This window comes from Dendrobates tinctorius, unplaced genomic scaffold, assembly GCF_039654945.1.
Source record: "Dendrobates tinctorius isolate UK_male_01 unplaced genomic scaffold, ASM3965494v1 ptg000064l, whole genome shotgun sequence".
In the NCBI taxonomy this organism is placed as follows: Eukaryota; Metazoa; Chordata; class Amphibia; order Anura; family Dendrobatidae; genus Dendrobates; species Dendrobates tinctorius.
Window position 1 is genome coordinate 2,457,103 of NW_027361732.1, and position 26,390 is coordinate 2,483,492.

General features: G+C 44.0%; 1 protein-coding gene across 2 annotated transcripts in view; it reads right to left on the reverse strand.

Annotated features, from left to right (window-relative positions):
* The window catches only part of RB1 (RB transcriptional corepressor 1), a 383,417-nt gene that overhangs the window by 28,101 nt on the left and 328,926 nt on the right, over window positions 1-26,390 (reverse strand). For both annotated transcript variants that reach the window (XM_073580241.1, XM_073580240.1), the window contains 3 exons: window positions 7,323-7,438; window positions 4,013-4,149; window positions 3,680-3,825 (listed from right to left, as the gene is read on the reverse strand). In XM_073580241.1, coding sequence (XP_073436342.1) covers window positions 3,680-3,825; window positions 4,013-4,149; window positions 7,323-7,438 — 399 coding nt within the window. The remainder of the gene's footprint in view (window positions 1-3,679; window positions 3,826-4,012; window positions 4,150-7,322; window positions 7,439-26,390) is intronic.

The window sequence follows — 26,390 nt, forward strand, 5'->3', positions numbered from 1 at the left end:
ATTGGGGCTTATGTCCGAAACCCCCGCAAAACGGGATTTGGGCGTATGCACAGATAGGCCATTGACCATATTAGTGTCGGCAGAGTGAACATGCGCTCTGCGGTACATCATTTTCAAGCGCGTATTCCTACTGGAGGCAGACACTCAGACATAGTAGACTGTGCCTGGGTTTCCGTCTCCAGTAGTTGTATTCTCTGGAAAATGATTCACGGCAGAGTGAAGTGTTATTATAGTCTATGGCCCCGTCGGCACATACGTCCGAATCCCTTTTTGAGGGGGGGTTCAGATGTAATCCCCAAAGGTGCCAATGAACAGATGCCTAAACGCAATCTGAACGCACCTTTAGACAACAGGTTTTGTGAAGCCACTGATTTCGACAGATGATGTTGGGGAAGAGAAGGATGGGGAAGATGAAATGTCAACACTTGAACCTTTATTTTCAGGGAACATAAGCTGCTGCCAGCTTATCTCTCCCCTTTGAAAATGCATGAATACTCGGCTGAGCCGAGCGTTTATATGTGTATGGGGAGGTTAAATGTTCAGACGGGAAGCTATCCTATGTATCTTGTGTATGGCCAACCAGGGGTGGATTAAGGGTAGCCAGGGCCCGGGGCAGTTCAGACTCTGTGGGCCCCCCTCGTCACGTGACGGGGGTCACGAATCGTAGAGCCACACTCTACATAGAGAATAATGGGGCCTCCAGCACCGACCTCCACCCGCAGAGCCGCACTCCACATAGAGAATAATGGAGCCTCCAGCACCGACCTCCACCCGCAGAGCCCCACTCCACATAGAGAATAATGGAGCCTCCAGCACCGACCTCCACCCGCAGAGCCGCACTCCACATAGAGAATAATGGAGCCTCCAGCACCGACCTCCACCCGCAGAGCCGCACTCCACATAGAGAATAATGGAGCCTCCACCACCGACCTCCACCCGCAGAGCCGCATTCCACATAGAGAATAATGGAGCCTCCAGCACCGACCTCCACCCGCAGAGCCGCACTCCACATAGAGAATAATGGAGCCTCCAGCACCGACCTCCACCCGCAGAGCCCCACTCCACATAGAGAATAATGGAGCCTCCAGCACCGACCTCCACCAGCAGAGCCGCACTCCACATAGAGAATAATGGAGCCTCCAGCACCGACCTCCACCCGCAGAGCCCCACTCCACATAGAGAATAATGGAGCCTCCAGCACCGACCTCCACCCGCAGAGCCGCACTCCACATAGAGAATAATGGAGCCTCCAGCACCGACCTCCACCCGCAGAGCCACACTCCACATAGAGAATAATGGAGCCTCCAGCACCGACCTCCACCCGCAGAGCCGCACTCCACATAGAGAATAATGGAGCCTCCAGCACCGACCTCCACCCGCAGAGCCGCACTCCACATAGAGAATAATGGAGCCTCCAGCACCGACCTCCACCCGCAGAGCCCCACTCCACATAGAGAATAATGGGGCCTCCAGCACCGACCTCCACCCGCAGAGCCGCACTCCACATAGAGAATAATGGAGCCTCCAGCACCAACCTCCACCCGCAGAGCCGCACTCCACATAGAGAATAATGGGGCCTCCAGCACCGACCTCCACCCGCAGAGCCACACTCCACATAGAGAATAATGGGGCCTCCAGCACCGACCTCCACCCACAGAGCCACACTCCACATAGAGAATAATGGAGCCTCCAGCACCGACCTCCACCCGCAGAGCCGCACTCCACATAGAGAATAATGGAGCCTCCAGCACCGACCTCCACCCGCAGAGCCACACTCCACATAGAGAATAATGGAGCCTCCAGCACCGACCTCCACCCGCAGAGCCACACTCCACATAGAGAATAATGGAGCCTCCAGCACCGACCTCCACCCGCAGAGCCGCACTCCACATAGAGAATAATGGAGCCTCCAGCACCGACCTCCACCCGCAGAGCCGCACTCCACATAGAGAATAATGGAGCCTCCAGCACCGACCTCCACCCGCAGAGCCGCACTCCACATAGAGAATAATGGAGCCTCCAGCACCGACCTCCACCCGCAGAGCCGCACTCCACATAGAGAATAATGGAGCCTCCAGCACCGACCTCCACCCGCAGAGCCACACTCCACATAGAGAATAATGGAGCCTCCAGCACCGACCTCCACCCGCAGAGCCGCACTCCACATACATGGCTGCTCTCAGTGCTCTGTGCTGTGCGCACAGGACCTGTGATGAGGTCACAGGAGGGGAGGAGACAGGGGTCACATGATCGGGGCCCTGACACCTTACCTCCTGTGATCTCATCACAAGCCTCTACACGCTACCAGCAGCATCAGCGTTCACGCTACTTGTAGATGCTGCTGGTAGCAGAGCACATAATGCCGCCCCCACGGTCACTCACTTTTAGGTGGGGAGAAGATGGAGTGCCATTGCAGCAGCCAGCAGGAATGTGGTGGGGGCCCCCTTAGAAGCTCTTGTGGTGGGGGCCCCGGGGCTGAAGCCCCGCCTGCCCTGCCTATAATCCGGCCCTGCGCGGTGGCGGATTATAATGGGGCAATTTACTGGCCTGGGCTGTGGGCCCCTTAACCCCACTGGGCCCGGGGCAACTGCCCAAATTGACCTCATTATAATCCGCCACTGTGGCCAACACAAATATTTAACAGATCCATCTTTGCTATGGGTGGAGGCAGTAAATGTTGAACAGGGTCACAATAGTTGGTCACTGCTCACAAGACTAATCTGTCTGTGAATGACTCCAGTGGGTTCAAATGGAATCTTCTGATTCTGTTTAACAATTTTAAGACCAAGGCCATGAGAGACCTGAATGTATGTAGCAAAATATCACCTTTAGGAAGGACACTTTCTCTTTCTCAGTCTAAGATTTTTTTGAAAGGTAAAATATTGTGGGGATTTGAACTAAACTGGATGCAATCCCCCATGTGGGTCCATGACATCCATGTCACTACGTATGGTTTCCGGCAATGCGCATGGCGTTGGCTGTTTGGGATTTGTTGTTATCTTTTTACCTGGGGCTGGCAGAGAAGGCAGTAACATTATCTCTGCTATACAGCTATAATTACAGACAACCACCTGTTATGGCTGAAAACGACATATGAAGATATAATATAATTATAAGTATCGTGTCCTAAGAGTAAAGTTATTTAATATTGGAAAGTTTGAATTACATTGGTTTTACACCACTTCCCAAACTTTAAAAGGGGCTGTCTAAAAAATGGAATATGGTGGAAAAAAGCATTACTTACCACTCTCATTTCCCTTTTCTCTGGTGGTTTCTGCCGGGATCTAAAGTGATGAATTCCCATCCGTTTAGTCACCCGGAAGCTGAAGCCACAGATTAGCTCCAGGGTCAGGTGATTGAACAGATGGGATGTGATCACTTGTGGACCCAGGGAGTAGGGTGACACATGCTTGGACTGGTAAGTAACACTTATTTCTTTTATATCAGTCCCTACCCCCTTTACAAAGTTTGAAAACAACAAAAAATATATTATTTTCATCATACTCATAGTTGTCTTTTTTATCTTCATAAATCTCTGGTTTTAGTAAAGTTACAGTCCAAAAAATTGGAATGTCCGATAATTTATTTAATTTAAAGGTGTTTAATTTATGGTGTTTTAAAAGTAAGTACACATTGCAATTCGGCATCAGATCAATACCAGGGCAAGAAAAAGCCTTACTTGGTCTAAGTGTCTGTCCTTCATCAGTTCAAATTCATGTTGTAAAGTATGCTGGAAAAGTGTCCAGATGATGTGCTCGAGTTCTAGATGGTCGGGTAAGAGATTAGTGCAGAGACTGTTCAGCCGGAGATATGCCAAACGGTACACTGAGCAACACAAGGAGTAACAAAAATGAGTTTGATTAGTTTATTACATATATAGAATCCAAAATGACAATAACAAGTCATCATATGCCAAACAATCTCCAAAGATTAGAACTGGAAGAAATATCAACAGATCAGCATTAACTTGTTTAGTTCTGGTTCCTTTTTTTTTTTTTTTTTTTTTTTTTACCTTTTTTATAAAAAACAGAAAGTGAGGTTGATCGCTGCTGAGGCTGGGAAGCTTGTGGGCCCTGACCATTTGAACTGGATGTAATATGCACACTGGGGGCAGCGCAATGGTGCAGATTTCGTGAAGGTGATAGGTAGCTGAAAGTAGAAAAATATTACGTCATCAATATTCACATAGCGATATATTTTGTACATTGTTACTACCAGACGCTCCCTCACCTTCCCTCTGTGTTCTGCCCGGTAAGTGCCTCTTTACACCGAATTGTCCTCTGCAGGAATCGTTCCTGGGCATATTTTTGATTGCTGCATCTCACTATTCAACCATGGTGCAGCATGATGTTACACTGGAATTTTCCCATTGTGGATATATTACTCTTATAATATACATACAGGGACTCTAATTTGATATGGACGCACTTATCTCGATTGTATCTCAATTTTTTCTGTTCAATGCAGACACTCTGATAATATTATACCATACTGCTCTACTATATTGTTTTTTGTAGCTCCTATTTATGTACATTTACCGTTACTGCATCTTATGATTATTCAATGGTGCAGTTCGATATTATAGTGGGGCCCTTTTGGACCTGTTGCTAACACCATTTATACATATAGTAGGATTTTGACTATTATCGGGTGTCCATAGGCTTTTTCAATCCAATATACTGCTTTTTGTAGCTCCTATTCATATGTACTTACCGTTACCGTATCTTATGATTATTTAATGGTGCAGTATATTACAGCAGGCCTTTGGTGGGGCTTTTTGGACCTGTTGCTAACATCATATATACATATAGCAATATTTTGATCATCATCGGGTGTCCATGGGCATTCTTTATCTTGATTGTGTTGCAATTTGAACTATCTATTGTGGATATACTCATAACATCATATACAGGTGGACACAGTTTTCATCTGGGTCAGTGGAGGGAACCTTTCTGGGTGTATATTCATCTGTTTTATATTGACACTTCATCATGACTCTGTGCACTTTTTTGTAAATTATTGAATACATTTTTGATAATTTTGCAATCATCGTTTCGCTCCTTTCCTTCTCCGTTGTTCTATTGATTATTGGAGCAGATGTGGCTGTTGCCCAGGGTGAACAAACAGTTTTGATATCATCCCTGAGCATTACAGCCTCTTATATGGGATTCTTGTTATTAACATTGTTACAAGCCCCTATATATCAATCAAATGTTCGGATCGAAATAGAAAAACAAAAAGTCAGCTCACCCATCAGTTGTTACTGTACTACAAGCACGGAAACTGTAGTGCAACAGGAAAAGCAATGGTCCAAAGTATAGTCCAGCTCAAACAAGTCCGTTAAAAAATTCAAACCATTTTTATTGAAAAAATATTTTTCATAAAACAATGGTCACACAGTGTAAAAAAAAATCACAACCCCATGTGGAAATAGTAGCGTGGGCAGACGTGTTTCGAACAATAGTTCTTAGTCTTTGTGGACTTGTTTGAGCTGGATTATACCTTGGACCACTGTTTTGGATAGTGCCACCTAGGTGACATTGTTACACGTGAAAAAGTATATGAGCCAGTGATGAATCAAGTGATAATTTAAGGTAATAAATCTTAAACTTAAATAAATATGGAAAGATGACTAAACTATTAAGTACAGACAGAATGATCTAGGCATAAATTACATAATGCTTGGATGCAGGTATGCAGAAATGGCTCGTTTACACTTAACAAATGAATGCAATTTTAGCGCTTTACGGCCTTATTAATATATACACAGCACAGACCAAAAGTTTGGACACACCTCATTCAGAGTTTTCTTTATTTTCATTACTATGAAAAATTAACACATGTGGAATTATATAATTAACAAAAAAGTGTGAAAAAACTGAAAATACTGTGTGTCTTATATTCTAGGTTCTTCAAAGTAGCCACCTTTTGCTTTGATTACTGCTTTGCACACTCTTGGCATTCTCTTGATGAGCAACATGGGAGTTGTGCGGGGAACTAAAGCTGTCCAAATCCAATGACCCTGCTAGCTTTAGAGCGAGGCAAGCAAGCTGAGAAGCATAGAGTCTGTTCGAGCCATCCTTACCTAAAACTGTAGTGTGGCCAGTAACCTACACAAATAGCAATACGCTATAAAATAAAAAATCCCTCCATTCTTCTGTGGACCTACTCAGAATAACTGTACTAGACCGGTTGGCTATTTCAGATTTTAAATATTGTATGTTCAGGACATATAGACACCAATTATTTTCTGTTCGTAAGCATGTTGTTAGTGAACATACAACCAATACTAGTTTTGGTATAGTCCCTGTATTTAATAACGTGTCACCAGTCTTTAGGAAAATCGTCATTTGGACAAAATTGATTACTTTGCTTGGCATAGAATACCTTGGCAGGTATAGGACTATATAAACTTTAAGGGTTAAACTTGTTTATTAAGTTTATTGTGTTTGTACTATAATGTATGTAATTGTTTATAAAATCAAATAATCAATAAAAATTATCTGATTTTTTAAAAAGTCCCTTCGTTCTTGAAATCAGAGAGAATGTTTAAAAGGGGAAAAATGCAAATGCTTGTTTTCATAAACACAAACAAGATTTACCCATTTATAAACTTGAGACAACCCCTTTAAGTTGTCTAAAGGCCCCGTCTCACTAAGCAATCTCGGTAGCGAGATCGCTGCTGAGTCACAACTTTTGTGACGTAACAGCGATCTCACCAGCGAGATCGCGGTGTGTGACAGCGATCAGCGAGCGGCCCCCCCTGCCGGTATCGCTGATCGCTGGAAGAAACCTCTGGACATTTCTTTGGTCGCTGGTCTCCCGCTGGCCAGCACGCATCGCTGTGTGTGACAGGCAGGAGACCAGCGATCAGGTGTAAAAAATGATAAAAAAAAATAAAAAATATAGTTATTCTCACCTTCCGACGTCCCGTTCAGCCATCCTGCCTCTCTCCACGCTCCGGTCCCAGTGATCCTTTGCACGAATGACCGCGAGATGTCACGGTCTCGAGGGATAACAAAGTCTCGCGGTCATTCGTGCAAAGGATCACTGGGACCGGAGCGTGGAGAGAGGCAGGATGGCTGAACGGGACGTCGGAAGGTGAGAATAACTATATTTTTTATTTTGATTCTATTTTTTACAGCGATGCCGGGCGCTCGGCATCGCTGTGCTGATCGCTGGTGAAGCTGTCTGTGTGACAGCTCACCAGCGATCACATAGCGACTTACCAGCGATCCTGACACCTTGATATCGGTGTCGGGATCGCTGGTAAGTCGCTTAGTGTGACGGGGCCTTAACACAAAAGCACAGACAATACTTACAGATCTGCTGCAGTAGGGTGGTGTTGTGACGGCTGTTGTGACATGCTTGTTGGTTCCTGGTGATCTGCTCCCTCTCGGTCTCTACTTTGTCTGATTAAATCAAACAAAGGTGAATCCTTGAAGATAAAAAGAAATAAAACTGATTAATGTCCCGATAAACACATTCCAATAACATGTTGCTGCATAAAGCTAATATCTGGGGTGTCTGCCTGGCGGACCCAGGTGAGCTCTGCCATTGACTCACATTAGAGAACTGTCTTCCTCCGAAACGGAGGCTCCTGTGAATGCTGCAGGGTACAGTGGAATAAATGCACAATAAAGGATAATCAATAAAGTCCTCACAAATATGTTATAATCTCTTAGGGCTTAAATTGTGCAAAATCAAATCAAATTAAACAGGTATAACATATATTATGAATAAAAAATAATTAGAAAAGCCTTCATATTAAACAAGCACATGACAAATAGCCTTATTTAGTTAAAAAAAGTGTTTTTTGTGACACATATAGAGAACAAAAAGCATTCATGAATTAAACAATAATTTATATACGGTAACACAAAAATCACAGAAAAATAATAAATTCTCTCCTGCACAAAATAAGACATCACACAGCCAGGGCAATGGAAAAAAAAAAAATACCGATAGTTATGGCTACAGAAATGTGGAGAGACAAAAGCGGAAAAAAAAAAAAAATGGCTGGTCATTAAAACATACCTGTCATTTCAGGTAACTATACGGAACAAGCTTTGGTGTACAAGTGCAGATGAGGACTAACGTTATGACATGGTTTGTATCCTGCATCTGTCACCAGTTTTGCCCTTTGCAGGCTCTAGCTAAGGCCACAGTCACATTGGAGTATGGAAACGGATACGATGTGCTAAGGACACTTGACTCAAACTCTGCGGTGAGTGTGATCTGAGTGTCACAGTCACGGTGCGGAGGAGATGGAGAAAGTACGGTAATTTCCTCATCTCCTCCATTGCTGGAATTAGCGGTAATAGCAATTCACTTAGATGACATGCAAGTGCAGTGCGATGTTTCACACTCACTCAAATGGGTGAGTGCACTCAGATTCTTGGATGTAATTGTAGAATGCTGCGATTGTTCTCTCATGCCAAATTGGCTTGAGAAAGTAATTGCAGATCTGCGCTGTCCCACTGAATAACACTGGTCCACATGTTATGTGATGCTTTATCGCATAGCACTCAGCCATGTTATACGCTCATGTGACTCCGGCATAACTGCCATTTCTCTTTAACTTTGGGGGTAGAGACTACCTGACAATGTTGGCTCAGATACACCGAAACGAGGGATTCCTAAATTTTTGCCTGTAGTACACAAACAGAAGCTGTAGCAGGAAACAGTATGAAATAGAGCTGAGCAGTGTAGCTGTGAAACAACCACTGGGGTGAGCTCAACTGCTTGATGGGGAGGAAGGATGTTTTTCTGTCTGTTTCTGCAAATCTCCCTTCACCTCACTCCTCCACTTCTCAAAGTATAAAAGGAAGGGTAACCTGACACTTCATAGTGTTGACAGTCCATTTTGCTTAGACTAAGGGTACCGTTACACATAGCGACGCACCAGCGATCCCGACAACGATACGACCTGGTAAGGATCGCTGGTGCGTCGCTAAATGGTCGCTAGTAAGCTTTCAAACAGACAGATCTACTCAACGACGCAGCAACGATCCGGCGATCCGTATAACAACCTCAGCGATCGTTGGTACCTTGTCACACAGCAGCTATTCTGACGACTCACGCCTGTGTCCCTGAGTTCTGCGCCGCCAGCAAGGTCACTCGTCGGCGTCAAACACAGTGATGCATGCTGGCCAGCGGGATGCCAACAATCAGAAAACGGCCTGGGACTTTCGAGCACGATCAGCGATATCCAGTGGGGGGGTTTGCGGTCACCGCTATGTGTCACATGTCGCGAGAGCGCTATTGCGTCACACAACCAGTGACGCAACAGCGATCTCGCTAACGATCTCGCTATGTGAGACGGGGCCTTTAGATGGATTTGAGCAGTTTTTCATAATGGAGATTGAGTTCAGTAAGCAGGAAGGAGGAGAAATTGCTGATAATTGAAGAAATAAACAGAAAATTTTCATTAGCTACATTAGAAAGTTTTAATACTGAATTGTTCTGTTGATCTATGCAAAATTTGTTGAAATCACATTGATCAATTAAGGCCTGTTGAGTCCTAGTCATTAAATGGATAAATAGAACGACTAAAACCCACATTAAAACATATGGCTGGTTTAATATGTATCTATACAACCCTACAAAAAAGAAAATGTATGAAGAAGAAATATAAAAAAACAAAAACATTGTACTAGAATTAAAACAGATCTGGTGACCAGGTGTTTGCCTTTTAAATCGAGGAAAACACTTCTAAATATGATACAAGTACTATGATCTTATTTCATATCAGTAAAGTCACAGGATATTATTTGTTGAATACAATCTGATCAAACAAGGATATGGACAAATTGGATCAAGTAAGTTAAAGAAAATTGATAACTACTAAAAAAAAGCACATATTTATTCAAAAAAAGTAAGACTAAGAACTTCGTGTTATAGAAATTATTTGATAAAAACTTTCAGAAAAGCTCAAAGTGAAGTGAGCCAAATCTGACCAAGAAAATCATTACACCTGACCCGCCAGAGGTTTGAACATTTTAGAACATGTAAAAGAACAGAAAATAAACCTTTGTTTACTTGGAAGTTGATTATTTATTTTTAGGTCAATTAAGATGTTATTCTCCCTGACCTGTACTCGTGTAAGCTCAGTGACCATACATGAGATATTTGCTGGCAGAACTAGCCAATTTTAGCAGGTTTTGGAGACAATCAAAAATCAATAAATTGCTGATTCACTTGATACCCTAGTTGGACTGTGGTAACGATGGCCTACACCTTAAGGCTGAGTAATTAATAACAGATTGGTGGGGTCAGACTCCTAGAAAGAAAGACATTTTGTTTAACAGGCAGGTTTGCACAATCCCTAGTGGCAGTGCTTGGTACTGCAGTTCTCTCTGTAAAAAAGGAACCTGTCACCAGTTTTGTCATACAACAACTAAAACTTTGACCTTATTCAGTGCCAGTGCTGCATTTCCAAAAATGCTTATAAAACCCCCTGACTCCCCCTGTATATCCCCTAAAATTGCTTTTAGGTTCTCCCACGCTGTATGGAAATCAGGTAGGTCCGGTACAACGGGCGTGGTTTTCGGGCCTCGTCATCCCCCCTTCCAGTCTGTTGCTCGTTGTCCTCCTTCAATTAACATGGCTAATGCCTCATGTCATCCATTGCTGGGCAAAATCTTGCGCCTGCACACAGAAATCGCGGCTCGCACCTGTGTACTATGCTTTGCCCTACTGCAGGTGTATGAACACTTATGTTTTTGGCTATGCCCAAAGTACGGCAAAACATACCCACGATTTCTTTGTGGAGGTGAAGATTTCACCCGGCAATGTGGATGACGTGAGGCATCATCCACGTCAGTTATAGAAGGAGGATGACGAGCAGTATCCTGGGGGAAGGGATGGGGAGGCCCAAAACCATGCCCATCACACTGGCCCGATTCCTATACAGCGTGGTTAAAAAGGTTTTAGGGGGATGTACAGGGGGAGTCAGTTTTTTTTTATTATAATTGTTTAATAAAGATCGTTATATGGCGAAAAAATACCGTACATATAATTAGAAAAAACTGATTTCAACAATGGGTCTGTTTTTTTATGATAGCTTCCCTTTAATTCAATGTTTATAGGCAGCCATAAGCTGCTATTACATGGCATGTATTTGCAGTAACACTAAGGGCTTTTTACCCCTGCAGGTTGGCATGGCTTTTGGACTATAGTCTCACTATAAAACACTGGTAAGGCTAGTATATGAGCAGTCAGCTGCTGACTCTGGCAAAACAGAGGAACATTAAAAGGGGTTTCCACTACTTGGACAAGCTCCTCTTGATCTAAATATTTGGCACAGATAAAATAAAAAAAAAAAGCCTATACTCACCTCCCGTGCTGGCACCATTCCAGCAGTCAGCACTCATGGTCCCGGGGCTATCATGCGGTTGTTGTAACATATGACCCCGGCGCTCCCAATCAGTGCTGGCTCACTGTCCCGCCTCCGGACAAATCGAACATGAAGAGTAAAGCCCCCATTACACATAGCGATATCGCTAGCAATATTGCTGTAACGTCACCGATTTTGTGACGTAGCAGTGATATTGCTAGCGATATCGCTATGTCTGATACGTACCTCCGACCGGCTCCCCCGCTGCTCATCGCTGGTCGCGCGAGAACGTCCTGGACCATTTCTCGTCGTCTGCCTCCTGCGGCGCAGACGAGCGACACGTGGATGCGGGCGGGAGGACATCAGGATCGCCTCGTCTGACAGGTAAGTAGCGACCCCCGACCCCTGCGATGTCGCTGGTGAGATCTGCCTGTGTGGCAGCTCACTAGCGACCACTTAGCGATGCACCAGCGATCCATATCGTTGTCGGGATCGCTGGTGCATCGCTAAGTGTAACAGTACCCTAAGTCCGAGCTGCAGCTGATCTCACTTCCTCTACATGTTCAATTTGACAGGAGGCGGGGACAGTGACGCCAGCGCTGATTGGGCACCGGGATCACATGTCACAACACTGCACAAGAGCCCAGGGGAGAGTGAGTAGTAGTAAGTATACCACCAGATATAAAAATGACTAGATATCATATAACATGTTGTACTGACTCTGTCTCACCAACAATAGGAGAAGCTTTGTAGGCTACATTGTCCACTTCTATATACGTGACGAAGCACAAGAAGCAAGAAAAAGGACAGCTGGGCTGTGGACTGCAATGCTATATGTTTCTCACTTAAATACACAGGGTTTTCTTTGCTCATGGTAATTTTACTTATACTTGTTTTATTTGGATATAAATATGAATGTCAATTTGTTTTTAAATTATAATGTTAAATCTGGTGTAGAAAAATCACGATTGTCATATCAGTCATCCTAAACAAAAAGATAAATTGTTTTGAAGTGCAAACTATACATATCCATGGAAACACACCAAAATGCTATCATACGATACATAAAAAACAGACTGTATCTTTGCAAAGGGCACAAAAGGAAAAAAAAAAAAAAATTTGCTCGTCCTTGAACGCTTTTTTTTTTTTTTTTTTTTTATATATATATAGTTCATACATAAGATAGCAGCAAACCTTGTAAAAACATTATTTGCATAAATAAAGCTAGGACAAGAATTGTAATGTAATTACAAGGTCATTTAATGTTATAAAAGCTGAAAAATTTATTATCATTTAAGGGAATGTGTTATCCAAAAATCAAAAGGTTTTCTTTTACACAATTGAAAAAAAGTAAAGTATTAATATTTTCATTTAAAGGGAAGGTGCCATCCAAAAAAATTTTTTTTCAGCAATTGAAAAAATGTAAAGAATTAATGTTTACATTTTCTTAAAAAATATTATCATTTGTTTTTAATTTTGTAAAATATGAAAAATAATTTAAAAAAGTTTGGCATTTCCACTTGTTAACACTAGGGGGAGCAGCTAATGAAATTTGGCACAAAAACCTAGTGTACAACTAGCTCACATTACTGCCCTGCAGTAATTATGGGCGGAATCTGCTGACATGGGTGTGATGTCACTCCTCTCCTCCCCTTCTGGGTGTTTGCTAAGGGAAAAGCGAGGATGACATGTAGGAACACAGTGAGCAGCCATTTTGATGGAGCCTGCAAAGTTACTGACGGTCTTTGCATGCAAAGTCTGGATCAGAACAGGTCATCATTCAGCAGAAATGTTTCCTGGATTTCTGTGGAGTAGACAAGCAGATGGTCCATCCAGGTGTATAAAACACAGCATTCTATGTACAATCCCTGGCACCGAACAGGGTGCCCCCCATAGACCAGCACATTGCTCTCCTGATATGCTGCTGTCACCCGGCTCCTTCCACCATACATCAGGCCCCTGTTGCCTCGCTTTCACACATTGCCAGGACAGGATCTGAGGAGAGGAATGGGGTCTTCTGTCACCGAGGATGGCAGGCAGCATTGATTCTGGGAGCAGGGTGACAGCAGCACAGAGTATTTGAGGAGAGCAGTGTGCTGGTCTATGGGGGGCACAGAGGGAGATATATGGGGGAGGAGCAGGGTGACAGCAGCACAGAAATCCAGGAAACATTTCTGCTGATTTATGGCCAGTTCTGATCCAGACTTTGCATGCAAAGACCCCATTCCCCTCCTCAGATCCTGTCCTGGCGATGTGTGAAAGTGAGGTGACAGGCGCAGTCCAGGGTGACGCTGGGAAGCAGGCTGGGGGGGAAATTTAGCCATACAGTAACGATAAAAATGAGACCCCTCTCTTCAGCTGCCTCACCAGCCCTCCCCTGACTGCATCTATTACCCCTGACCCGTGTGTTGGTGCTCAGCCAGGACCACCCTAGAATGGGTCCGCTTCCTGCAGATTACTTCCATAGTGTTCTCACATAATACCGCCATATAGATCACACATAAAACCAGCAGGGTGACAGCAGCACAGAGTATTTCAGGAAAGCAGTATCACACGGGATAGGATTAGATACACGGCTCAGCAGACAGTATCACACGGGATAGGATTAGATACACAGCTCAGCAGACAGTATCACACAGGAGAGGATTAGATACACGGCTCAGCAGTCTGTATCACACAGGAGAGGATTAGATACACGGCTCAGCAGTCAGTATCACACAGGAGATGATTAGATACACGGCTCAGCAGTCAGTATCACACAGGATAGGATTAGATACACAGCTCAGCAGACGGTATCACACAGGAGAGGATTAGATACACGGCTCAGCAGTCAGTATCACACTGGAGAGGATTAGATACACGGCTCAGCAGTCAGTATCACACAGGATAGGATTAGATACACGGATCAGCAGTCAGTATCACACAGGAGAGGATTAGATACATGGCTCAGCAGTCAGTATCACACAGGAGAGGAATAGATACACGGCTCAGCAGACAGTATCACACAGGGGAGGATTAGATACACGGCTCAGCAGACAGTATCACACAGGGGAGGATTACATACACGGCTCAGCAGACAGTATCACACAGGAGAGGATTAGATACACGGCTCAGCAGTCAGTATCACACAGGGGAGGATTAGATACACGGCTCAGCAGTCAGTATCACACATGGGAGGATTAGATACACGGTTCAGCAGGCAGTATCACACAGGAGAGGATTAGATACACAGCTCAGCAGTCAGTATCACACAGGGGAGGATTAGATACACGGCTCAGCAGGCAGTATCACAGGAGACAGTATTACAGATATGCCCACACTGGTGAAACTTCCAGCCCCCCCCCCAATTATACACTAGACTATGGGCTGTATATGTCACTGTCTTCCTCAGACAGCCATAAAAGCTCTCATAAAAGCAAAAGTGTCAGATTACCGGAGATCACTGGGGCTGTGAGTGGGGAGGCGGAGACAGAGCAGGAGGACAGTGGAGCTGGAGCAGGAAGCACGGTGCAGAAAGTGGAGCTCAGCAGATAGCACTGGGCTACAGTAAAATGGCGCCCAGCCACACCTACAGCAGTGAATGGTGCAGCCCACAGGGGCGTGCCCAGTTCACTGCTAATGAGGCTGCAATGTGGGGTCGGGAGCCGACCGCAGTCTCCTATGTCTAGGGACGGCCATATTTGCAGACTGTATGAGTCCTCCACAGATCTGCAAATCAAGATGGCAGCGCCCAGTGGCTACATTAAAACATTATTACAAACAAACCATAAATCTTAGTTAGTACAACATTTGCTTTAACAACATGTTTTGTTACTTACTCTTTTTTTGAAAATTATATAAAATTGCGGCACCTTCCCTTTAAAAAACAAACCTATATACATATTGTTTAATGGTATAGCATATGAAAAAAAATATAAATTTTGATATTTTCTACTTTTAAACACTTGGGAGGGGGGGGGCAGTTGCTGAAATTTGTCATGAAAACCTAATATATAACCAGCTCACATTACGACTGCTGTAAATGTGGGTGGAGTCTGCTCAGATCTGTATGTCGTCACTCCTCTCCTCCCCTTTGGGTGTATGCAAAAGGATAAGGGAGGATGAAGTTTAGGATCATAGTGCAGTGACACTTTGTTGGTGACTGTAATGTGGGCTGTATCACATATGGCTCAAGGGACTTTATTACACATGATGAGATTAGATAGATGGAAATTTTAGCTGAGAGCAAAGCAGTAGGCTACAATAAAATGGTGCCTGGCTCCCTCCCACAGACGTGAACTGAACAGGCCACGCTCAGTTGACAACTGAAGCAGCCACATTATAGGTGATACGGTCGGACAGCCACTGCAGTCTCCTATGCCTAGGGGCTGCCATATTTGCGACGTGTAAGTATTGTTCTCAGATACGTTCACATCAGCAAATAAAAATGGCAGCTTCCAGCAGCTGCATAAAAAAAAGTAAATAAAATGAAAAATCACTATTTAGTTTTGTTTTAATAATACAGGATGATAAAATCATGTATTATTAATACAAAAATAAAAATTGCGACACATTCCCTTGTTAAAAATAAAAGGTTTGGTAATATTAAAAGGCAAATCCCAAGTCAAATTATATTACTGGATCAGAAAAGTAAAACAAAATAAATGTCTAAATTATCAGTAGCAAGTTTGGACACAAAATTGTGCCAAATAGGATGCCAACCTACCAAAGTAATTTTTGGGGTGTAGTTACTGCTAAGTAACAGAGAAAAAAATGCAAGAATGTGATCCAACACATTAAGAGAAGCTTTGATTCAGTGTACTTCTTCTAAAGTAATCTCTTATGTAACATCATATATTATTCCATATTACGCTAGATTCACACATCCGTGTGTTACTATCTGAGAGAAATGGATGTTTTGTTTTTCTCATCATTTTTTTTTTTTTTTTACTGAAGCAGGTAGAGTGTCAATTTTGAAGCCATATTGGAATAATTTAACAATGTCTAAATGTATTTGTGTTTCTAAAGGGGCTTCATTACAAATTACATAGTAATTTAGTTGTGTATTTCTCAAATAATTGTTTCCCTGTCCACTCAGATTAAAGCTCCTGCAGTTTGAGAGCCTCCATAAGGGTCCTGTTTCACTTAGCGACGCTCCAGCGATCCCGACAACGATACGACCCGGTCAGGATTGCTGGTGCATGGCTAAATGGTCGCTAGTGAGCTGCCAAACAGGCAGATCTCTTCAGCGACGCAGCAACCATCCAGCAGCAGTCGTTGGTACCTTGTCACACAACAGCTATTCTAACGACTCACTCCTGCGTCCTTGAGTTCTGCGTTGCCAACGAGGTCGCTCGTCGGGTCAAACACAGAGATGCGCGCTGGCCAGCAGGGCACCGGCAATGAAAAAAATGGCCCAGGACATTCGAGCACAATCAGCGATATCCAGCAGGGGGGTTGGTTGCCGCTATCGTTGGCGAGGTCGCTGTTGCGTCACAACATCAGTGACGCTCCAGCGATCTCGCTATGTGAGACGGGGGCTTTAGACCCTGCACATTGCTCTGACTTCCATGTAAACTGGACAATGCCATTGGTAAATATACCCAACAAGATAAAAGAATTCACTGGCTTCATTCCCTTGCAGCTTATCTATATATTGCTCATTTGCCAACACAATTACACAAACAACATGCTTTCCATGTTTTGCATTTACCAACAGATGTGGAGGCTATAACATCAGTGTGTATCACTGGAGTATGACTACTTCCTGCACTCAGTATTCATTTTCCCAGGTATGGATGTATTGATGTCAATGGATGTTTTGTTGCGAACAGACACGCTTCAATTTTCTCAAGTTAATTTTGCGGAAGGTGAAAGGAATAGATTGCATGCCAGAAAAAGGAACAGACTGTTGCATAACTTTCTAGTTCCTTGTCCTATACAGAAGTAGTCAATGGGATCTTACAGAAGATGAATACACATCACCATTGTAGTAAGAGGAAAGACAACAAACCTAATGCTAGTCACTGAAATTGAAAAGATACAAATTTCTTCTACACAATGGCACCAGATTTATAGTCTGTACAATAACTATTTGAATGCCATGAGCTGGAAACACAGTTCACCTCTCAAAATCCGTGGCACGTCACAGAGTCTCCTATGTGAAGAAATTAGTGGATCAGTGGCTTTACTTTTTTTACATAAGTGCCATCATGCAACAGATGTATTTGTATACAGTGACATCCACTGTAGGTATTACTTGGGGAAATTCTAACATGAAAGCTGCATTGCTTAGAATTCTACTATACTAGGTTTCATACTTTGTGTGAATATTAATTAAAGGGGTACTCCAGGGAGACAAAAATATTTTTGTATTGTCCCTGACTTCAAACTATAAAGATGAGATGCCCAGTGCATTTCTGTTATCTTTATAACCCTTGTAATTCAGTGTGACAGCAGCTGCTCCTCACTGCTCCCCCTCCTGTCTGGGACAATACATCACACACCAATGTGCAGCTCCCCGCTGTCATAGCCAGCCTGAGAAGAGGGGGCCATACTGACCTCTGTGGAGAAACGGCTATTATTAGGAGACTGGCTGATAACAGCAGTGATCTGCACATTGCTGTCAAGTCCCAGATGGAGGGGTGAGCAATGAAAAGAAGCTGCTGTCACACTAGCCCCCTAACAATGTTTCCTTGACTGCAATCCGAGGTGAGGGAGCTTGGTCTGTTCCTGGCTTTTAGTAGCAGCAGCCAGTCCCCAGACCACGCCCCCTCACCTTGGGCTGCAGACAGACATTTTCAGAGGTCTTGTGTGACAGCATCTAATTTCATTGCTCTCTGCTGATATCAGCCAGTCTCCTGATAATGGCTGTTTCTCTGCAGAGAACAGTGGGGTGGCCATGCTCTCTCTTCTCGGACTGACTGTTACAGCGGGGAGCTGCACACTGGTGTATGGCGTATTATTCCAGACAGGAAGGGTGAGCAGTGAGGAGCAGCTGCTGTCACACGAAATTACAAGGGATCATAGAACTGCACTGGGCATCTCATCTTTATAGTTTATGAGGGCAGGCACAGTACAAAAATTTTTATCTCCCCGGAGTACCCATTTAAGGAAATCGGACTACGTTTATTTCCAGAGACACAACTGGAAAGTGGAAGGTAGACACCATCAAGAAAAGCAAGCATTTTTGTGTTGAATTTAAGAGACAGAGTGTACAAGTGTCCAGTCTCAGGACAAGTGGGACAAAACTGCTATGAAAATTGTACTGTGGAATTTGTTGCAGACTATTCCCATTGAAATTAACAGGCTTGAAAAAAATCAATAACCTAACTATTGTTGTAGTTTACCTACAGATGTACAGCAAAATCTGGTTGTGGATATCTTAAAGAAAAATCATTATATTATCTTCCTAACCTTCTACTGCTCTCCAAAGGGAATGCAGGTAAATGTCTGAGACTGACATATATGACCTACAACACAAGAATACTGAACTGTGTGCAGTAACCCATGTAAGTCCAGGTGTAGTGATGTCTTGCTACATGCACCATATGTGCACAGAGAAGAAAGACTCCAGAAGAAATAAAAACGAGGTCGTGTTCCGCTGCAGAGCGCCTGCTGTCTACTGGATTTGATGACAGTTACACCACAAACAGACGAAATATGTATGACAACCACATTTTCTTGTCATATTTCAACAAAGATCGCTAAATAAAGCAAATTACCTTATTTGAAGTGGTTGGAGGAGATAACTTATCTGTACTGTATGAGTATAGCTAATAATAGTCCATATGTCACCAGGAAGTGACCCAAGTCTCTGCTTGTTAGAGCCGACCTGATCTATATCACAACATATCTTGTTCCAGCTCACTGATAAAGGTAAACATTTCCCTTACAGGAATGAATAAGACTCTGTCATTGCCAGTGTAGTGGTGATCCACTTTTTATCATACAGTGATATTAATGAGAAAGAGACTGCAACAAGGTTACAATTCCCATTTCCTTCTGATTCTGAAGGGCATGTCACACTAAGAGATATCGCTAGCAATATCGCTATAACTAGTGACGTTATAGCGATATTGCTAGCGATATCTCTGTGTCTGATACTTACCAGCGACCGGCTCCCCCGCTGGTTATCGCTGATCGCGCGAGAACGTTCAGGACTGTTTCTCGTCGTCAGCTTCCTGTGGCGCTTCCTGCTGTGAGGACGAGCGACGCGTGGAGCCGGGCGGGAGGACGCAGGATCACCTGGTGTGACAGGTAAGTAGCGACCCCCGTCCCCAGCGATGTCGCTAGTGAGATCTGCCTGTGTGGCAGCTCACTAGCGACCACTTAGCGATGTACCAGCGATCCTGACCGCGTCATATCGCTGGTCGGGATCACTGGTACATCGCTAAGTGTGACAGTACCTTAAGAGTTTGAGCATATAATGCAAAAATTCAGTCACTACTTAGTTCTGAGGGTGACCTACAGCTGGATATTCATTGTCATTTACAGGCTGTAAACCGCAGTGGTAGCCAGATGTTGACCAACCACTCAAAAAGTTTTTCTATTTTTTTCTCCTTAAAATGGCAGCTGTAATCACAAGGTATGCCAGCTCTTCACTTCAAAGGTCAATACTGACGGTGAGTGGTGCAGGAGAGGCCTCAGCTGCCTAAGCAACTCTCCGGACTCCTCTTCAGCATCTTGTGCATTCTGGACTTACATTCTGTATCAAATGTGGAGCTCTCCTTAAAGGACGTGCTAAAGGGTAGTCTCAGGTTTGGATGTTATTCCCCCATTGAAGGGATAGGGTATAACTTCTTGATTACTGTGGTTCCAACCACTGGTAGCCCCACTGCTTCCGAGAACAGCATGGAAATGGAGTTATTGGTTGATAAGGCGCAGTGCCACTTCATTCATTCTTTATGGGACTGCCGGAGACAGATAAGCACTGGACTCGACTGGTCTTTGGCACTCAAATTTGAATGAATAGGGCAGCAGTGCACATGATTGACCACAGCTCCATTCACACAGGACTCTTCAGAGCCAGAGCTCTTGGGATCAGTCGGGGTCCTAGCAGTCAGAACCCCAGCTCTTGGGACGCTATCCCCTATCCCACAGATAGGGAATAGCGTCTAAACTTGAGAATACCCCTTTAAGCACATTCTTTGAGTTGAGCTGTAAGGTTGTGTTAACACTGGGCAAATACTGTACATACCCATAGGTCTTCATGCACCAGACATATATCAAGATATCGTCACCAGCTGGGCAGATGTGTTGGCATGTAATTTTATGCATAGGAAAAATAATGTATGTTCTATTAAGTAAGAGCAAGCATGCAATCTTTTCCCCCAAATGGAGTTAATTTTTTTTTAATTAAAATAATTAAAAGATGTATGTATATTTATTAGACTTGTTTCTGTAAATAAAATATGGTAAGTGTTCCTACAATAGATGCGATAGTGTCACATTTATCAACCACATTACTTTCACTTTTGATGAATGTAATAAAGTCCTACACAAACAAAGCCAGTTTATGATCTATGGTTAAAAGAAAAACCTTGACTTTCATTTAAATTGTGAGGAACATGAAGAAAACTGCAACTGGTAATCGTAGCTTGTCAAGTTTGCACCACGATGGGAAATAAGAAAGCAAAATGAGCAAATCTCAAATAAAAATCCCTAAAGTGGTTGTAAAAGACAAGAAAAAGTAAACTACTGCTGAACAGTAGTATCAGACACCGCCAATAGAAATCAGTTGTTCTGTTTCGGGAGGGGAACAGTCCTTACCTAATCTCAAAAATCTTTTACACAGACCGACCGCCGGCATGATACGACCAGCGATTAGTAAACCTTTACAGATCGGCGGTCATTTACATGCCCGTTTACACAGGCAAACCAAAGTAAAGGATGCACACTGAGTGATCTGTAATAGATCGGCTATAGTTCTTGGCAGCGCGTGTCTTGTTTACGCAGGACGATGCACCATCAATAACTGTGATTTTTTGGGGGGGCTGAGCAGAAGATCATTTCACCAGATGTACAAGCGTTTTGCTCGTTCTCTGATTGGCAGCCTGTTTATACTGCAAGATAATCATGAAACGAGCATTTTTAACAAAGCTCATTCCCAATTATCTTTCAATGTAAATGCAGCTTAAACAGCCCTATGTGTTAATAAGGAGTCAAATGCATTAGACAAAAGTTGATGAAATCAGACAATTTCAATCATAATATATGTTTATTTGGTAAAATTAAATAGCAAACAATCGTCTTGCGATCAATAACAAACCATCAACTTCTGATGGAGCAAAAAAATACCTACCGCAGATACTCGAGTATAAGCTGACCTAAGTATAAGCCGAGTATGCATTGTCCCCTAATCCCTATTCTGGTATGCATAGCTCCTCATCCCTATCCTTGTATGCATGGCTTCTCATCCCTGTCCTGGTATACATGGCTACTTATCTCCATCCTTGTCTGCATGGCTTCTCATCCCTATCCTTGTCTGCATGGCTTCTCATCCCTGTCCTGGTATGCATGGCTCCTCATCTGTCCTTGTATGCATGGCTACTTATCTAAATCCTTGTCTGCATGGCTTCTCATCCCTATCCTTGTCTGTATGGCTTCTCATCCCTATCCTTGTATGCATGGTTCCTCATCCCTAACCCTATATGCATGGCTCCTTATCCCCATTCTTGTCTGCATGGCTTCTCATCCCTGTCCTGGTATGTATGGCTTCTCATCCCTGTCCTGGTATGTATGGCTTCTCATCCCTGTCCTGGTATGTATGGCTTCTCATCCCTGTCCTGGTATGTATGGCTTCTCATCCCTGTCCTGGTATGCATGGCTCCTTATCCCCGTCCTTGTCTGCATTTCTCCTTATCCCTGTCCTTGTATGCATGGCCTACCCATGAGAAAAACATTAAAAAAAAAAAACAAACCTCCTTACTTTCAATGTGCGCCGTCGCAAAATCTTGTTGTCCTGGCTTCCAGCAGCTCCTGCGGCTGGCCGATCACGTGATACCCGCTCATCAAACTAATGAATATTCACCTCTCTCCACTCAACCTGGACACGTGATCAACCCGGCTGCAGGAGCTGCTGACACCGGAACAAGATGCTGCGAGGGCACGCAGGGAAGGTAAGTAGGAGTTGTTTTTTTTTTACAGCTGCTGGAAACCGGCGGCTGTAACTAAGAGAAATGCATATTCATTGCCAGTGCAGTGAACATTTCTCTTTAGCAGTGGGCAAAGTTACAGCCACAGCTGCTGGCTCCTGCCTTTGTGACCCGCTGCGTCACCCCCCACACACACACACACACCGGCTTCTGGGACATTGATTCGTGTATAAGCTGAGGGGGGCGTTTTCTTCACAAAAAAAGTGCTGAAAAACTCGGTTTATACAAGAGTAAATATGGTATGTATTTATTTCAAGGCTATGGGACCCTTGTAACAAAGTGCATGATCTTGATTAAAATGTTCTATGAACTGTAGCAAAGTATCAGGCAAACCAGCCAAAAATGGTCAGTAACTGAAACTGACAATTTTTAAGACAGGTTTTAGAGTGGATCAGCTAAAAAAAAACATCAAAAACTACTAATACGAGTCCCAAAAATCTGTAAACACCTCAGATTTCATACAAAGGCAAACATATTCTTCAATTTTTGTGGTCCTTAAAGAGGTTGTCCACTACATTTTCATTGATGGCCTATCCATAGGATAGGATATCAATGTCTAATCGGTCGGGGTCTGACATCTGGCACTCCCGCCGATTAGCTGTTATCGGTGTCATCAGCCTCTGGCTAGAACTACTAGATTGCGGAGCTGCACAGTCTTCATGTAGTGGCCATGTCAGGGTACTCCACATCCGCCTCCTATTCAAATCAATGGCTATCAGAAGACACAGTGGCTCTGCAATTGAGTAGTTTCGGCCAGTGCCGGCAAAAGCTGATACTATCAGAAGACAGAGCAGTGCCGCAATTAAGCATTTCCGACTGGCTCCTGACATTGCCAGAGAACTGGTGACCAGCGGGGGTGCTGGGTGTTGACTCCCGATCGATCAGACATTGATGGCCTATCCTAAGGATAGGTCAAAAATGAAAAAGTAGTGGACAACCTCTAAGGGGCCCGTCACACATAGCAAGATCGCTGATTTTGTGACGCATCAGCAATCTCGCTGTGTGTGGCACGCATCAGCGACCGCCCCCCCGAACCCCCCCCCCCGCCGGGTATCGCTGATCGTGCAGGAATGTCCTGGGCCATTTTTGGATCGGTGGTCTCCCACTGGCCAGCACGCATCGCTGCGTGTGGCCGCGGGAGACCAACGATCAGCGAGCTCCCAGCGCTGTAAGCAGACGGCACCCTAAGTTACAAAGTATTTTATCAAGATGGGGGTGAAGATAGTAATCTCTGAGCTGTAATGAAACTCAAACAAGATATATGTGTTATAGAAGTCATGATCTGTGGATTTTAATCTAAATCAAGTGATTTGTGAGGTTATTTTCCTTTAACTTATTTATAAACTAAGGCATGACTCCTGTTATCGTCTGACGGAAATTTCACAACAGTTTAGTCCTTGAGGTTTTTCACAGATCTGCAGCCTTGCATATGAGTAAAATAATGTTAATCTTTTATTGACACAAAACAGTATATTCTGCTGAAGATACGGGTGTTTGAGTGACTGCATTCAAGAACACTCATCAAATTGTCAATGAGACTAACAGAAAAATGATCATCTATCTGGATATGTAAAAACAACTCTACCCATAAAAGTTATGGTATTAAAAGGGTTTTATCGTGAATAAATGCTGTTCTTAAATTCCCATAATCTCATATACAGGCACAATATTTCTAGCTGCTACATTACAGCATTAGTGCTATTTATATAGCAGGGAACAAGATCAGCGTACACTAAACATATGCTGCACTGTATTAAAAGCTTTTAGAATCTCCTAAAAGTTTTACATCAGTGTGCATTGGTTCTCTCTCATCTTACATTAGCTGTATTTTAGAATACAAATTTCTGGATTACATTGGGAATTGTGTCTCAAAATAAACACGGTAGAGGACGCTAGTCACTACTCACAGAGTTACCGTGAGGCAGGATAGTCAAGAGGTCCGTTATAGGTATTAAGGAGACTCGTAATAGAAGAATGGAATACCCCCCAAAAAAGCATAGTCAGGTAACAGTCCGAGGTCACAATATCATGAAGGTAGCAGATCAAAACAAAAGGGTAAGTCAAACGAATGATCAAAAACGCCAAATTCAATGTCAGCAATGGAAATTAGGCCTCTTTCACACATCAGGTTTTCGCCGTCAGGCGCGATCCGGCGCTTTTGACAGAAACCGGATCCGGCGAAATGCAATGCCGGATCCGGTTTCCCCCCCATTGACTTGCATTTGCGCCGGATGGCCATGCGTTTCATCCGGTTTTCGCCGGATCCGGCAATGTGTCGCAATGTGTCGCGTTCCGGCGTCTGGAAAAAACGTCTACTGTAACATTTTTTGTCTCCGGCGAAAAAGCCGTACCCGCCGGATCCGGCGCGTCCGGCTTTTTCACACAATGGAAGCCTATGAGCGCCGCAATGCGCCGGATCCGTTTTTTTTGGTCTGAGCATGCTCAGTAGCTCTGCCCACAGGAGATATATAAAAGCAAGACAATGGGACCCTCAGCCACACCCAACATGCCACCCAAGCCAAGAACCAGGAGCAGGAGAAGGCAGCAGACATCTGCAGCAGCAGCACCATCAGCACCACCCCAAATGGAGCAGCATGCTGAACGGGAGGGGAGTCCAGAAGCAGATGAGAGACGGTAATTATCAAATCCCCCATTCCTCCAAACTAGGGCCATGGAATATCAAGATATTCATTGGCCCTTTGTTTCTCTTTATTCAACAGCCGCCAAAGAGATGCAGCAGCAGCAGCAGCAGCAGAAATGGCATCACTGGCAGCAGCAATACCCACAGCCATGGAGTCTGGCCATCAACAGGACAGCACATCTTCTTCTGGGAGCCCTCCCTCGCATCGTCAGCGTTTGACGGTAAGTTTTTATTTCCAAAATCCATCATCTCTGTAATATATGTCTTTTCATTGTCTTTTATTTCAAAACAGGAATCACAAGATGAAGAGGAGCTCCCAGAAGAAGAAGGAAGGGGTGGACAGACACCTGGAGTGGGCTCACAATTCCTAAGTTTTTTGCATCAAACGCAGAAACACAACATCACACTACACACAACACATAGAAAACAATGTTCTGCAGACCACACACAGCAAACAAATGCCTACATCCAAAGACATAACATTTTTTGTTTTCTTCTCTAGTCTTCCCAATCTGGTGCTCGGCCAAGAGGTCCTCGCAGTGCCTCCCAGGGTCGTCGGCGACAGCAACGCGGCGGTCACCAGCGTGTAAGTATAAATATTTTTGCTTTGTTTTTTTGCACTTTTTATTTCATTTCTTTTGTGGAGGCTAATTATGTTATTTTTGTCTTTTTCTTTAACAGCCTTCACAGCGTGCTCCCGACTCTGACGGTGAGGATGGAGGGATTGATGTGGACCGCCTCATCGATCTCGTCAGAGAAAGGGAGCCGCTCTGGAATATGGCTGACCGCCGCCACGCTGACCTGATCGTTACCCGACGACTCTGGGAGGAAATCTGTTCTCTCCTTGTGGGCCGCTGGGAGGACCTCGAAGCTCGGGCCCAGATTAAAGAGCGTAAGTATATACAGTAACGGTTGCTTGATGTAAACCAGTGTTTCCCGAACTCCAGTCCTCGTGGTCCCCACGGATCATGTGTTCAGGATTTCTATTTACTATGGAAATCCTGAAAACATGACCCCTGGGGACCATGAGGACTGGAGTTTGTGAAACACTGATGTTGTATACTAACCACTCCTTTCTCGTTTCAGGGAACAGAATTGTGAATCGGTGGCGGTCTGTGAGGGATCGTTTCAAGAAGGAGTTCAATAAAGAGATGCGGGCCCCGAGTGGATCTGGAGGACGCAGGAGCAAGTACAAGTACGCACAAGCCCTGTCGTTCCTCCGGGAAACAATGCTCACCAGAAGGTAAATATTACACACCACATGTGAAAAAAAATG